The 13856-nt window shown below is 44.9% G+C and overlaps 1 protein-coding gene across 4 annotated transcripts in view; it reads left to right on the forward strand.

Moving 5' to 3' along the window:
• The first annotated feature begins 78 nt into the window (after positions 1-78).
• The window catches only part of unc93b1 (unc-93 homolog B1, TLR signaling regulator), a 21558-nt gene continuing 7780 nt past the window's right edge, over positions 79-13856 (forward strand). For 3 of the 4 annotated variants that reach the window (XR_006836190.1, XR_006836191.1, XM_046336411.1), the window contains exons 1-4: positions 79-281; positions 716-847; positions 2017-2158; positions 2368-2521. Coding sequence is in view for 2 of the 4 variants with exons in the window: in XM_046336411.1 (XP_046192367.1) it covers positions 240-281; positions 716-847; positions 2017-2158; positions 2368-2521 (470 nt within the window). In the remaining 2 variants the exon portion in view is untranslated. Of the gene's footprint in view, positions 349-715; positions 848-2016; positions 2159-2367; positions 2522-13856 lie in introns of all 4 variants that reach the window. The other variant, XM_046336412.1, reaches the window with a different exon arrangement.

Consider the following 13856-nt stretch of genomic DNA (forward strand, 5'->3'; position numbering starts at 1 on the left):
AAAACGAAATATATTCTGTAGCTTTAAGACAATCTAATACAACGTGAAACTAAAAATGCTCTGTAGCTTTAAGACGAACATGGATAGGGTTAAAAAGAGGAAGTGAGCACAGCGGAGTTTCGTTTCCCTAATGAAAGTTTTAATTTGGGATCTGTTCTTTAACACGAGAAAGGAGAAGCGCAAGTACAGTAGTACGAGACGGGGGTACCAAGAAAGAATACGCAGTTTTATTCGTGCACATGACAATACAACAGAACAACGCCGATCCTGACATAATAATGGTGAGTGTATTGCATCTGCATGTATTGAATCGCGCACTCGTGTATTTTATACGACATTGATTTAAAGGTTTGTTTTCATAAATATTTATATATTCAAGTTAGAAGTATTGTCCGCCATTGTAGATGGTCACTATTTAAAATGGTGTCCTTTTTGGTCACACTGTTTTAGAAGTCAAAACGTTTTAATGCAATCTAATTATCAACGTATGTGTATTCTTTGATAATGGAATAATAGTTGTATTTCTTTGGTCTTTGAATGATTGATCATGAAGCAGCAAGCCACTGTGCTCAACTCAACCATATTCACCCCATGGTTAAAACGTCATTTTAAAACGTTTATTACACCGCACTTCATTAGTAGTCTATTTTCATTGAAGTGTGAAAAGAAATTAAATCTTCATGTGCTTACTGCTGTTCTCTGTATCGTCCGACAGATGGCGGAGGCCGACGCGGAAGAGAACGTGTACCGTGAGGCTGTGGCGGAGTCGCCTGTTGTGCCCCCTAATGGCGACATTAACATTGACGACCTGTTACCCGACGGTCCTCAGGGGAATATTCAAGGACAGGTGTGTGAAAAAAACCCATGAAAATACAATGTTTTTTCAACTTTGCTACCGATGTTTACAATGCAATATCCTGCGATTTTTAAGGAGCATTCCACACTTTCTTTGTTTGTTATGCCAGTGTGCTCTCTTGTCTTTTTAGTTATTCTCTGAAATTATAAAAAAAACTACAACACTAACAACCCTGTATTTCCCTCCCTTCACCTCTCTCTCTCCCCCTCCCTTCACCTTTCTCTCTCCCCCTCCCTTCACCTCTCTCTCCCCCTCCCTTCACCTCTCTCTCCCCCTCCCTTCACCTCTCTCTCCCTCCCCCCTCCCTTCACCTTTCTCTCTCCCCTCCCTTCACCTCTCTCTCTCCCCCTCCCTTCTCTCTCTCTCCCCCTCCCCTTCTCTCCTCCCCTCTCTCTCCCTCCCTCCCTTCACCTCTCTCCCTCCCTTCACCTCTCTCTCTCCCCTCCCTTCACCTCTCTCTCTCTCCCCTCCCTTCACCTCTCTCTCTCCCCCTCCCTCACCTCTCTCTCCCCCTCCCTCACCCTCTCTCCCCTCCCTTCACCCTCTCTCTCCCCCTCCCTTCACCTCTCTCTCTCCCCCTCCCTTCACCTCTCTCTCTCCCCTCCCTTCACCTCTCTCTCTCCCCTCCCTTCACCCTCTCTCTCCCCCCCTTCACCTCTCTCTCTCCCCCCTTCACCTCTCTCTCCCCCTCCCTTCACCTCTCTCTCTCCCCCTCCCTTCACCTCTCTCCCCCTTCACCTCTCTCTCCCCTCCCTTCCTCTCTCCCCTCCCTTCACCTCTCTCCCCCTCCCTTCACCTCTCCCCCTCCCCTTCCCTGTTCCCCCTCCCTTCACCTCTCTCCCTCTTCCCTCCCCTGTTCCCCCTCTCCCCTTTACCTGTCTCTCTTTCCCTCTCCCCCTCCCTTCACCTCTCTCCCTCCCCCTCCCCTGTCCCCCCTCTCCTCCTCCCTTCATCTCTCTCTCTCTCTCTCTCCCTCCCTTCACCTCTCTCTCTCTCCCTCCCTCCCCCTCCTCTGTCCCCCTCACCCCCTCCCTTCACATCTCTCTCTCTCTCTCTCTCTCTCTCTCTCTCTCTCTCTCTCTCTCTCTCTCTCCCCTCCCCTGTCCCCCCTCTCCCCCTCCCTTCACCTCTCTGTCTCTCTCTCTTCACCCCTTCCCCAGATGGAGGAGTTCCTGGGCCCCCAGCCGGAGTACGATGAGGAAGAGGAGGAGAAGAAGTATTACAGGAGGAAGAAGCTGGGAGTGGTGAAGAACGTCCTGGGGGCCAGCGTCGGGGGCATGATCATATACAGCGTCTACATGGGTAACACCTGTCTGTCTGTCTGTCTGTCTGTCTGTCTGTCTGTCTGTCTGTCTGTCTGTCTGTCTGTCTGTCTGTCTGTCTGTCTGTCTGTCCGTCTGTCCCCCGTCCGTCCCCCTCGTCCGTCCGTCCGTCCGTCCGATTTTGTGCATGTTTTGTGTGTGTCATGTGTTCAGTCATGTGTTCAGTCAGATGTGTGTGTGTGTCTGCAGGCCTGTTGCAGATGCAGCTGATCCTCCACTATGATGAGACGTACAGGGAGGTGAAGTATGGTAACCTGGGTCTGGAGGACATCGACAAGAAGATGCTGATGGGGATCAACGTTACACCCATCATAGCCCTGTTATACACCCCCATACTCATCAGGTATACTATATATATATATATATACACCCATCATAGGCCTGTTATACACCCCCATACTCATGTATATATATATATACACCCATCATAGCCCTGTTATACACCCCCATACTCATCAGGTATACTATATATATATATACACCCATCGTCCTGTTATACACCCCCATACTCATCAGGTATACTATATATATATATATACACCCATCATAGGCCTGTTATATGTATTTATATACACCCATCCCTGTTATGTGTTCATACTCATCAGGTATACTATATATATATATATACACCCATCATAGGCCTGTTATACACCCCCATACTCATCAGGCATACTATATATATATATATCCACTCATAGATGTTATACACCCCCATACTCATCAGGTATACTATATATATATACACCCATCATGGGTCTGGAGGACATAGGCATGTTATACACCCCCCATACTCATCAGGTATACTATATATATATATACACCCCCATCACATACACCCATCATAGCCCTGTTATACACCCCCATACTCATCAGGTATACTATATATATATACACCCATCATAGGCCTGTTATACACCCCCATACTCATCAGGTATACTATATATATATATATACACCCATCATAGCCCTGTTATACACCCCCATACTCATCAGGTATACTAGGTATACACCCATCATAGCCCTGTTATATATATATATATATATATCTATATACACCCATCATAGCCCTGTTATACACCCCCATACTCATCAGGTATACTCTATATATATATATCATCATACTCTCTCTCTGTTATACACCCCCATACTCTCTCTCTATATATAGGTTTCTATATACACCCAATGGCCTGATACACCCCCATTTCAGGTATACTATATATATATATATTACCCTCTCATAGCCCTGTTATACACCCCCATACTCATCTGGTATACTATATACTATACCCTATACACCCATCATAGGCCATTATACACCCCCATTCATCAGGTATACTATATATATCGTTCATAGGGAACACCCCCATCACAAGGTTAGGAAGTGGAGAATATACACACATCAACGTCACACAGACCAGAATACATGTGCAGTTCGTTACACCCATCATAGCCCTGTTATACACCCCCATACTCATCAGGTATACTATATATATATATATATATACGGGTTGCAGTGTGTATGTCCCCCATACTGTGTTTCTCTATATGGTGTTAATCACCCCACTGTGTTTTATTGTGTTTATCTATATATATATATATTAACCCATCATCACACTGTGTCAGGTTTATTGTGTTTAGGCCTGTTATACACCCCTCTCACGTAGTATTAATCACACTGTCAGGTTTTATTGTGTTTCTCCATCGTAGTGTTAATCACACTGTGTTTTATTGTGTTTCTCCATCATAGTGTTTAATCACACTGTGTTTTATTGTGTTTCTCATCATAGGCCTGTTAATCACACTGTGTTTTATTGTGTTTCTCTATATATAGTGTTAATCATCACTGTGTTTTATTGTGTTACTCATCAGGTATAGTGTTAATACACCCACTGTGTTTTATTGTGTTTCATCTCATCAGTGTTAATCACACTGTGTTTTATTGTGTTTCTCTACGTAGTGTTAATCACACTGTGTTTTATTGTATTTCGCTACGTAGTGTTAATCACACTGTGTTTTATTGTGTTTCTGTCTCTCTCTCTCACACACTCAGGATGGCACAACAGTATACTATGAGTATGTGAACTATAAGGAGGTTATCACCCCCGTTCAGGAACAGAAGAAACTATCATAGGCCTGTTATACACCCCCATACTCATGTCATCATCTTCCAATCCGTGTTCTTCATCATCTTCCATGTATGTTGCCATTGGTAGTCACTTGTCAGTCATGAGTGATACTATCGGTTAAGCATTACACCCATGTAGTGTGTGTTATGTGTGTGTCATCAGGTATACTATGTGTGTGTATACACCCATGTGTGTGTGTGTATACACCCCCATACTGTGTGTGTACTGTATGTGTGTATGTGTGTGTGTGTGTGTGCCCTGTTATACACCCCCATACTCATGGTGTGTGTGTGTATGTGGATACACCCATCTGATGTCTGGCCTGTCTTTGTGTCTCTCAGCTCAGCCTGGTGTTTGCAGAGTTATATATATATATACACCCATCGCCTCTTCCTCCACTCAGTTACTTAGTATATACAACCACACACTGTACAACGTTAAACACTGTGGTAAACTGACCAGTAGTCTGTTATTATCTGTACAAGGTTAAACACTGTGCTAAACTGACCAGTAGTCTGTTAGTATCAGTGTACAATGTTAAACACTGTGGTAAACTGACCAGTAGTCTGTTATTATCTGTACTCAATGTTAAACACTGCGGTAAACTGACCAGTAGTCTGTTAGTAAGTGTACAATGTTAATGTTAGTGGTTTTAATAACTCCTCCCCCTCCCCAGGTGCGGAGGGCAGTGGTATGATTGGTGGGTTTAATAACACCCCCCTGTTATACACCCCCCCAGGTGCGGAGGGCAGTGGTATGATTGGTGGGTTTAATACTCCCCCCTCCCCAGGTGCGGAGGGCAGTGGTATGATCGAGGGTTTCAACAAGACCGTCCTGAAGCACCCCCTACTCTCCCTGCTGCTCATCCAGGTGGAGAGTGTTCTCATGGGGGCCGCCTTCCTCTCCATGATCATCGTAACTACTCACACACACACACACACACATCAAAGACACGTGTGTACACGCATACCTAAAATGATCATCCTAACAACCTAGCGTTATTTCACCCAACAATCAATACAACACCCTCTGAGATTACCCAGAGTCCATTGCTTGCTTTCCCACAGTCGTTCACTGTGTTTTACCGATAGTTCCGGCGGTGTGCGGGGCTGCGTACCGCCCCACAGAGGAGATCGATCTGAGGAGTATCGGCTGGGGGAACATCTTCCAGTTGCCCTTCAAACACCTGAGAGACTACAGGCTGAGACTCCTCATCCCTTTCTTCATCTACAGTGGACTGGACTCACTCTTCTCTGTCACGGGACTCACTCTGGTAGTCATTACAGGAAGTCCTTTAGTAACTGTCCTAGCTGGATTCTGAATGTTGTCCATGTAGCTGTTAACACACCTACTGTGTCACTTTACCTAGTGTGGACATAGATTCTGCTGGAGGGCAGCTATATTCATGATGCTCGATCTCTCCTCTCTCTCTCTATCCTCTCTCGTGCTCTTTCTTTCTCTCTCTCTCGCTCTGTTTCTCGCTCGTGCTCTTTCTCTTGCTTGCTCACTCTCTTTTGCTCACTCACTCACTCACTCACTCACTCACTCACTCACTATCACTCACAAGGTTCACTAACTCTCTCTCTGTCCTGTTCAACCCCCTGTTTTCTCCTACTTTCCCTGTCTTTGTCTTCCTCTGATCTATCCTCATGTCTCCCCTCCCAGTCGTATGGTGTGTGTACGGTGGGTCTGGAGTGGCTGTATCTCCTGGTGATGGTCTATGGTCTGTCCTGCTCCCTGTTCTCCTGCCTGTCCCTGTCCCTCCTCAGGCTGCCACGCTGAACGTCTCTCTGCTAGGGGCGCTGTGATCCACGGTCCTCTGCTGGTGTTCCTGCTGTTCTGGTCCCTGTTATTATCTCCACGCTCACCTGATCAACTGCCTTACCTGCTGGTGGTGATCGCCCACTGTGGGAATGGGGTCTGCATTGAATAAGACTGGACTCAGCAGTGAGTTTTAGTACTATGATCACACACACACAAGTCTGTTTTATTTCCTAGTGTAACAGTATAACTTTATCTGACAATGTTAAACACTGTGGCCCTGACCAGTAGTCTGTTATTATCTGGACAAGGTTAAACACATCAACTGACCAGTAGTCTGTTCTCTCTGTACTTCTCTCTCTCTAAACTCTCGTGTCTGTCAGTTCTCCTGGGTATGTTGTATGAAGATAAAGAGAGACTGGACTTTGTCTACACCATCTACCACTGGTGGCAGGCTATGCCATCTTAATAGTCTCCCCTGTGGACTGGACTCATTGTGGGTATTTGTGTGTCCCTGTGTGTGTCCCCATGTCCCAGTGGTATGATTGGTGGGTCCCCATGTCCCCAGGTGCGGAGGGCAGTGGTATGATTGGTGGGTTTGTCCCCGTGTGTGTCCTCATGTCGGAGGGCAGTGGTATGATCGAGGGTTTCCAAGACCGTCCTGAAGTCCTCCCATGCTCCCTGCTGCTCATCCAGGTGGTGTGTCCTCATGGTGTGCCTGTCCTCATGATCGTGTGTAAGTCCTCACACAGTGACACATGTGTCCCCGTAAAATGATGTCCTCGTGTGTTATGTCCCAACAATCAATACAACACCCTCTGATTGTGTCCATTGCTGTGCTTTCCTCATGTTCACTGTGTTTTGTAGTCCTCATGCGATCTGTGTGTCCCCACCTGAGTGTGTCCCCTTATGTGTGTGTCTTCCATGTCCCCGTGACTGTGTGTCCCCGTCCCTGTGTCTTCTCTGCGTGTGACTCTTTCTTTCTCTCTCTCTGGCTCTTTCTCTCGCTCGTGCTCTTTCTCTTGCTGACTCCTTCTCTGTGTGTGTCCTCATTAGTAACTGTCCTAGCTGGATTCTGTGTTGTCCTCTTGTGTGTGTGTCCTCACCTGCAGTGTGTCTCCCTCTGTGTGTCCTCGTTGTGTGTCTCCTCATGCGTGTGTGTCCTTTCTGTGTGTCCTCATGTCTTTCCCTCCCGTGTGTGTCCCCGTGTCTGTGTCCTCCTGTGATGTCTATGTGTCTGTCCTCATGCCACTGTGTCTCCTGTGTGTGTCCCTCAGGCTGTGTATCTCTCCTCTGTCCTGTGTGTCCCCTTGTCTTCCTGCTGTCTTCTGCTGTGTGTCCTCCCATGCTGGTGTGTGTCCCCGGGTGGGTCTGGAATGACTGACTCCAGTGTCCCCATGTCCCCTGTGTGTCCTCATGCGTGTCCCTGTCCTCATGCGTGTGTGTCCTCATGCGTGTGTGTCCCCTAGGGGGCGCTGTGTCCCCGTGTCCTCCCCATGTCCCCTGGCTGTTCTGTGTCCCCTGTGCTCCTCATGCCTGTGTCCTTACCTGTGGTGTGTCCTCATGAGGGAATGTGTGTGTCCTCATTGAATGTGTGTGTCCTCATGCATGTGTGTCCCTGCAGTGTGTGTCCTCTTTTATTTCCTAGTGTGTGTGTCCTCATGCGTGTGTGTCCCCGTGTGTGTCCTCATGCGTGTGTGTCCCCGTGTGTGTCTCTCTCCGTGTGTGTCCTCCTGGGTATGTGTCCTCATGCGTGTGTGTCCCTGTTGTGTCCCATGCGTGTGTGTCGCCCTTCATAGTCTACCGTGTGTGTCTCATGCGTGTGTGTATGTGTGTGTCCCCGTGTGTGTGTCCCCATGTCCCCGTGTGTGTGTCCCCGTGTGTGTCCTCATGCGTGTGTGTCCCCGTGTGTGTCCTCATGCGTGTGTGTCCTCATGCGTGTGTGTCCTCATGCATGTGTGTCCCTGTGTGTGTCCCCGTGTGTGTCCTCATGCGTGTGTGTCCTCATGCGTGTGTGTCCTCATGCGTGTGTGTCCCCGTGTGTGTCCTCGTGTGTGTGTCCTCATGCGTGTGTGTCCCCGTGTGTGTCCTCATGCGTGTGTGTCCTCATGCGTGTGTGTCCCCGTGTGTCCCCGTGTGTGTCCCCATGTCCCCGTGTGTGTGTCCCCGTGTGTGTCCTCATGCGTGTGTGTCCTCATGCGTGTGTGTCCCCGTGTGTGTGTGTGTGTGTCCCCATGTCCCCGTGTGTGTGTCCCCGTGTGTGTCCTCATGCGTGTGTGTCCCCGTGTGTGTCCTCATGCGTGTGTGTCCCCGTGTGTGTCCTCGTGTGTGTCCCCGTGTGTGTCCCCGTGTGTGTCCTCATGCGTGTGTGTCCCCGTGTGTGTCCTCATGCGTGTGTGTCCCCGTGTGTGTCCTCATGCGTGTGTGTCCCCGTGTGTGTCCTCATGCGTGTGTGTCCTCATGCGTGTGTGTCCCCGTGTGTGTGTGTCCCCATGTCCCCGTGTGTGTGTCCCCGTGTGTGTCCTCATGCGTGTGTGTCCCTGTGTGTGTCCGTGTGTTAGAACAAGTGTAAAAACGATTAATTTAAAGTGCTTATTTCACTCCTTTCCTTATCTCCTTTCTCATTCCTGGTCCCTCCTCCTCAGGCTAAACTCTCCATTCTATTGGTCATCTTGCTGCTGGCGTGCTTCTGCTATTGGACGATGGAGCGACGCCTGGCCAAGAACATGCATTTCAGACTGCCTCGCATTCCCCGCCCCAAACACAAGGTAACCTATCACAATCTGTTCATTTTTTGCTATGTTTTTACATTTTTTTTCTTTAAATACCATTTGGCTGGAGAGAAAAGTACAAATATCACCTTCACTAGTAATGCGATAAAGACAAGCAAAACAGAACACTGAAATGAAACAGTCTTTGTTTAAGGTTTGGCATTGGCAATAAAGACAATTAAAAGAGCAATATCAATGTGTCTTCGATAATGACACAAAGTCATCAATTGACATGTTTGGTCTGTAATGTAATATAATGTTGACTGTGTCACTTCCTCCTCAGGTCAAAGGTTATCGTTACTTGGAGGAGGAAAACTCAGATGAGTCGAACTCGGAGGAGAGTGATGAGGATGATGATGAAGAGCAGCAGGAGGAGGTGATCAGGGAGGACTTTGGTGGAGACGCAGGGTCGCAGGGCTCTGATTCGACCAGGGGGAGGAGAGGAGGGGCTAGGGGACGCCGCAGGAGGAGAGACGATGATTATGAGCAAGCAGGGGAAAGGGAGGAGAGAGAGGGATAGAGAAAGAGTGAAAGAGCGAAAAATAGTTGGAGAGAGCGAGTCCTTTAGCTATCCTCTAGGTATCCTCTAAGTATCCTCTTGGTGTCCTCTAGCTATCCTCTTGGTATCCTCTAGCTATCCTCTTGGTGTCCTCTAGGTATCCTCTAGCTGTCCTCAAAGGTATCCTCTAGGTATCCTCTAGCTGTCCTCTAGGTATCCTCTAGCTGTCCTCTAGGTATCCTCTAGCTGTCCCCTAGGTATCCTCTAGGTATCCTCTAGGTATCCTCTAGGTTTCCTCTAGGTGTCCTCTAGGTATCCTCTAGCTGTCCTCTAGGTATCCTCTAGTTGTCCTCTAGCTGTCCTCTAGCTGTCCTCTAGCTGTCCTCTAGGTATCCTCTAGGTATCCTCTAGCTGTCCTCTAGCTATCCTCTAGCTATCCTCTAGCTATCCTCTAGCTATCCTCTAGCTGTCCTCTAGCTATCCTCTAGCTGTCCTCTAGGTATCCTCTAGGTATCTTCTAGCTATCCTCTAGCTGTCCTCCAGGTATCCTCTAGCTGTCCTCTAGCTATCCTCTAGGTATCATCTAGGTATCCTCTAGGTATCCTCTAGCTGTCCTCTAGCTATCCTCTAGCTGTCCTCTAGTTATCCTCTAGCTGTCCTCTAGCTGTCCTCTAGGTATCCTCTAGCTATCCTCTAGGTATCCTCTAGCTGTCCTCTAGCTGTCCTCTAGGTATCCTCTAGCTGTCCTCTAGCTGTCCTCTAGGTATCCTCTAGCTATCCTCTAGCTGTCCTCTAGTTATCCTCTAGCTGTCCTCTAGCTGTCCTCTAGGTATCCTCTAGCTGTCCTCTAGCTATCCTCTAGGTATCCTTTAGCTGTCCTCTAGCTGTCCTCTAGGTATCCTCTAGGTGTCCTCTAGCTATCCTCTAGCTATCCTCTAGCTGTCCTCTAGCTATCCTCTAGCTGTCCTCTAGCTGTCCTCTAGGTATCCTCTAGGTATCCTCTAGGTATCCTCTAGGTACTTTCCCCAGTCCAGCTCTCTTACATCAGTGCAGATTAAGGAAAGGAGTTGAATCAGAAGAAGAGACAAAACGGGTGTGTCTCAAATGTAAGGAGGATAAAACAGAGTGGTACAGGAGGATAAAACAGAGTGGTACAGGAGGATAAAACAGAGCGGTACAGGAGGATAAAACAGAGCGGTACAGGAGGATAAAACAGAGCGGTACAGGAGGATAAAACAGAGCGGTACAGGAGGATAAAACAGAGCGGTACAGGAGGATAAAACAGAGCGGTACAGGAGGATAAAACAAAGTGGTACAGGAGGATAAAACAGAGTGGTACAGGAGGATAAAACAGAGTGGTACAGGAGGATAAAACAAACAGGAGGATAAAACAGAGTGGTACAGGAGGATAAAAAAACAGGAGGATAAAACAGAGTGGTACAGGAGGATAAAAACAGAGTGGTACAGGAGGATAAAACAGAGTGGTACAGGAGGATAAAACAGAGTGGTACAGGAGGATAAAAACAGAGCAGTACAGGAGGATAAAAACAGAGCAGTACAGGAGGATAAAAACAGAGTGGTACAGGAGGATAAAAACAGAGTGGTACAGGAGGATAAAACAGAGTGGTACAGGAGAATAAAACAGAGCGGTACAGGAGGAAAGAGAAGAAAGGGGGATTTTACACAGAAGGAATGAGGATGGAGAGAGGACAGGAATTCAGTTTCGAAGGATTCTCATAACACAACTGAAAAGGGAAGAAGTAATTTACTCCACTTCAAATATAAACTAGTTTCCCTCCGGTGCATGATCACATGGCGTATGGCCCAAATGGCACGCTATTCACTATATAGTGCACTCATTTTGAACAGGGCCCATTAGGGCTCTGGCCAAAAGTAGTGTACTATATAGGGAATGGGGTGCCATTTCGGACTCACACATACTGTATAGACACCTGAAACATATGTGATGTTAGGTACATCACAGGCACTTTTGACAGGGCACATACAGGGCTCTGGTCAAAAGTAGTGCACTATAGAGGGAATAAGGTGCCATCTGGGACACAGCCTTTGTATTTCAACAGTATCACTGTATTGTTAGTCAGCTGTGTTGTCATGGTTCCTAGCTCAGGTGTTTTGAGTGGCCTACATTTGATGTTTTTTTTTATAAGGAATTTATTCAATCAATGATTTTGAAAAAGTTGAATTATAGTCATGAATTATAATGAAAATAAATTGATTGTAATTGTTTTTTTATGACTGTTTTGAAGGTGTTTTCTGAGTATAAAGCTGGTTTTGTGCCTCTTGATGTGGGTGTTCTGTTATCAAAGACCAACTAATATCACCATGGAAACTTAGTTCATAGAAGTGAACACTTTATATGCTTAGTTAAATAAAAAGTCACTCCTACACTGTAAGTAAGAAAAGATATCATTAACAAAAAAACATTCACTTATTTTAGAAGACTTCATCTTTATTTGGATCCCTGTGAGCTGACTCCATGACAACAGTTACATGTGTATACAGGCATACAGTCAACACACACACATACACTTAAAGGTACACCGTGAGTGTAAAATGCATTTATTTACTTTTACTCAAATTTTGGTTTGAGAGGTGACTATGTTTCATATACACATATGGTATTATATGAATACATTTTCTTCCTTGTTAAACCACACAGCCCTTAGTAGGCTAGTAATAACAGCTTTAAGTCATGGGTGTGGGGAGGTATTGGAGCACACACAAAGGGGCATGAGGTCATTCCTGGACTACTTCTGTCCATTGAGTTAAGGCAGTGTTTACCAAACCTCTCCTTGGGCTCCCCAGATGTTTCACATTTTTGTTTTAAACTTAAATTGTCACACCTGGTTCAATTAGTCAAAGGCTTGACGATTAGTTGACGAATTCAATCATGCGTGCCAGTTTAAGGTTAAAACGAAAATGTGAAATGTCTGGGGAGCCCAAGGAGATGGTTGGGAAATCCTGATTTAAACGACCTCTTTTGGCTCAAGAGCACCCCCCAGAGGCAAAACGGATGTACAGTACAATAGATGTTGAGTACGATGTACAGTATAATACAAGTATATACTATTTGTAGTAGATGTATTGTAGATATGTTTATGAAGACATTTAGGTGTATCTATATAAAAACATACATATAGTACACTATATAGTAGATGTGTGTATGAAGACATATAGTACAGTATATAGTAGATGTGTGTATGAAGACATATAGTACAGTATATAGTAGATAGTAGTACAGTATATAGTAGATGTGTGTATGAAGACATATAGTACAGCATATAGTAGATGTGTGTATGAAGATATAGTAGATGTGTGTATGAAGACATATAGTACAGTATATAGTAGATGTGTGTATGAAGACATATAGTACAGTATATAGTAGATGTGTGTATGAAGACATATAGTACAGTATATAGTAGATGTGTGTATGAAGACATATAGTACAGTATATAGTAGATGTGTGTATGAAGACATATAGTACAGTATATAGTAGATGTGTGTATGAAGACATATAGTACAGTATATAGTAGATGTGTATGAAGACATATAGTACAGTATATAGTAGATGTGTGTATGAAGACATATAGTACAGTATATAGTAGAGTATGAAGACATATAGTACAGTATATAGTAGATGTGTGTATGAAGACATATAGTACAGTATATAGTAGATGTGTGTATGAAGACATATAGTACAGTATATAGTAGATGTGTGTATGAAGACATATAGTACAGTATATAGTAGATGTGTATGAAGACATATAGTAGTAGATGTGTGTATGAAGACATATAGTACAGTATATAGTAGGTGTGTGTATGAAGACATATAGTACAGTATATAGTAGATGTGTGTATGAAGACATATAGTACAGTATATAGTAGATGTGTGTATGAAGACATATAGTACAGTATATAGTAGATGTGTGTATGAAGACATATAGTACAGTATATAGTAGATGTGTGTATGAAGACATATAGTACAGTATATAGACATATAGTAGATGTGTGTATGAAGACATATAGTACAGTATATAGTAGTGTGTATGAAGACATATAGTACAGTATATAGTAGATGTGTGTATGAAGACATATAGTAGATGTGTGTATGAAGACATATAGTACAGTATATAGTAGATGTGTGTATGAAGACATATAGTACAGTATATAGTAGATGTGTGTATGAAGACATATAGTACAGTATATAGTAGATGTGTGTATGAAGACATATAGTACAGTATATAGTAGATGTGTGTATGAAGACATATAGTACAGTATATAGTAGATAGTAGTACAGTATATAGAAGACATATAGTACAGTATATAGTATAGTGTGTGTATGAAGACATATAGTACAGTATATAGTAGATGAAGTAGTACAGTATATAGTACATATAGTACAGTATATAGTAGATGTGTGTATGAAGACATATAGTACAGTATATAGTAGATGTAGTACAGACATATAGTACAGTATATAGTAGATGTGTGTATGAAGAC

This window comes from Oncorhynchus gorbuscha, unplaced genomic scaffold (assembly GCF_021184085.1).
Source record: "Oncorhynchus gorbuscha isolate QuinsamMale2020 ecotype Even-year unplaced genomic scaffold, OgorEven_v1.0 Un_scaffold_1038, whole genome shotgun sequence".
Taxonomy (NCBI): Eukaryota; Metazoa; Chordata; class Actinopteri; order Salmoniformes; family Salmonidae; genus Oncorhynchus; species Oncorhynchus gorbuscha.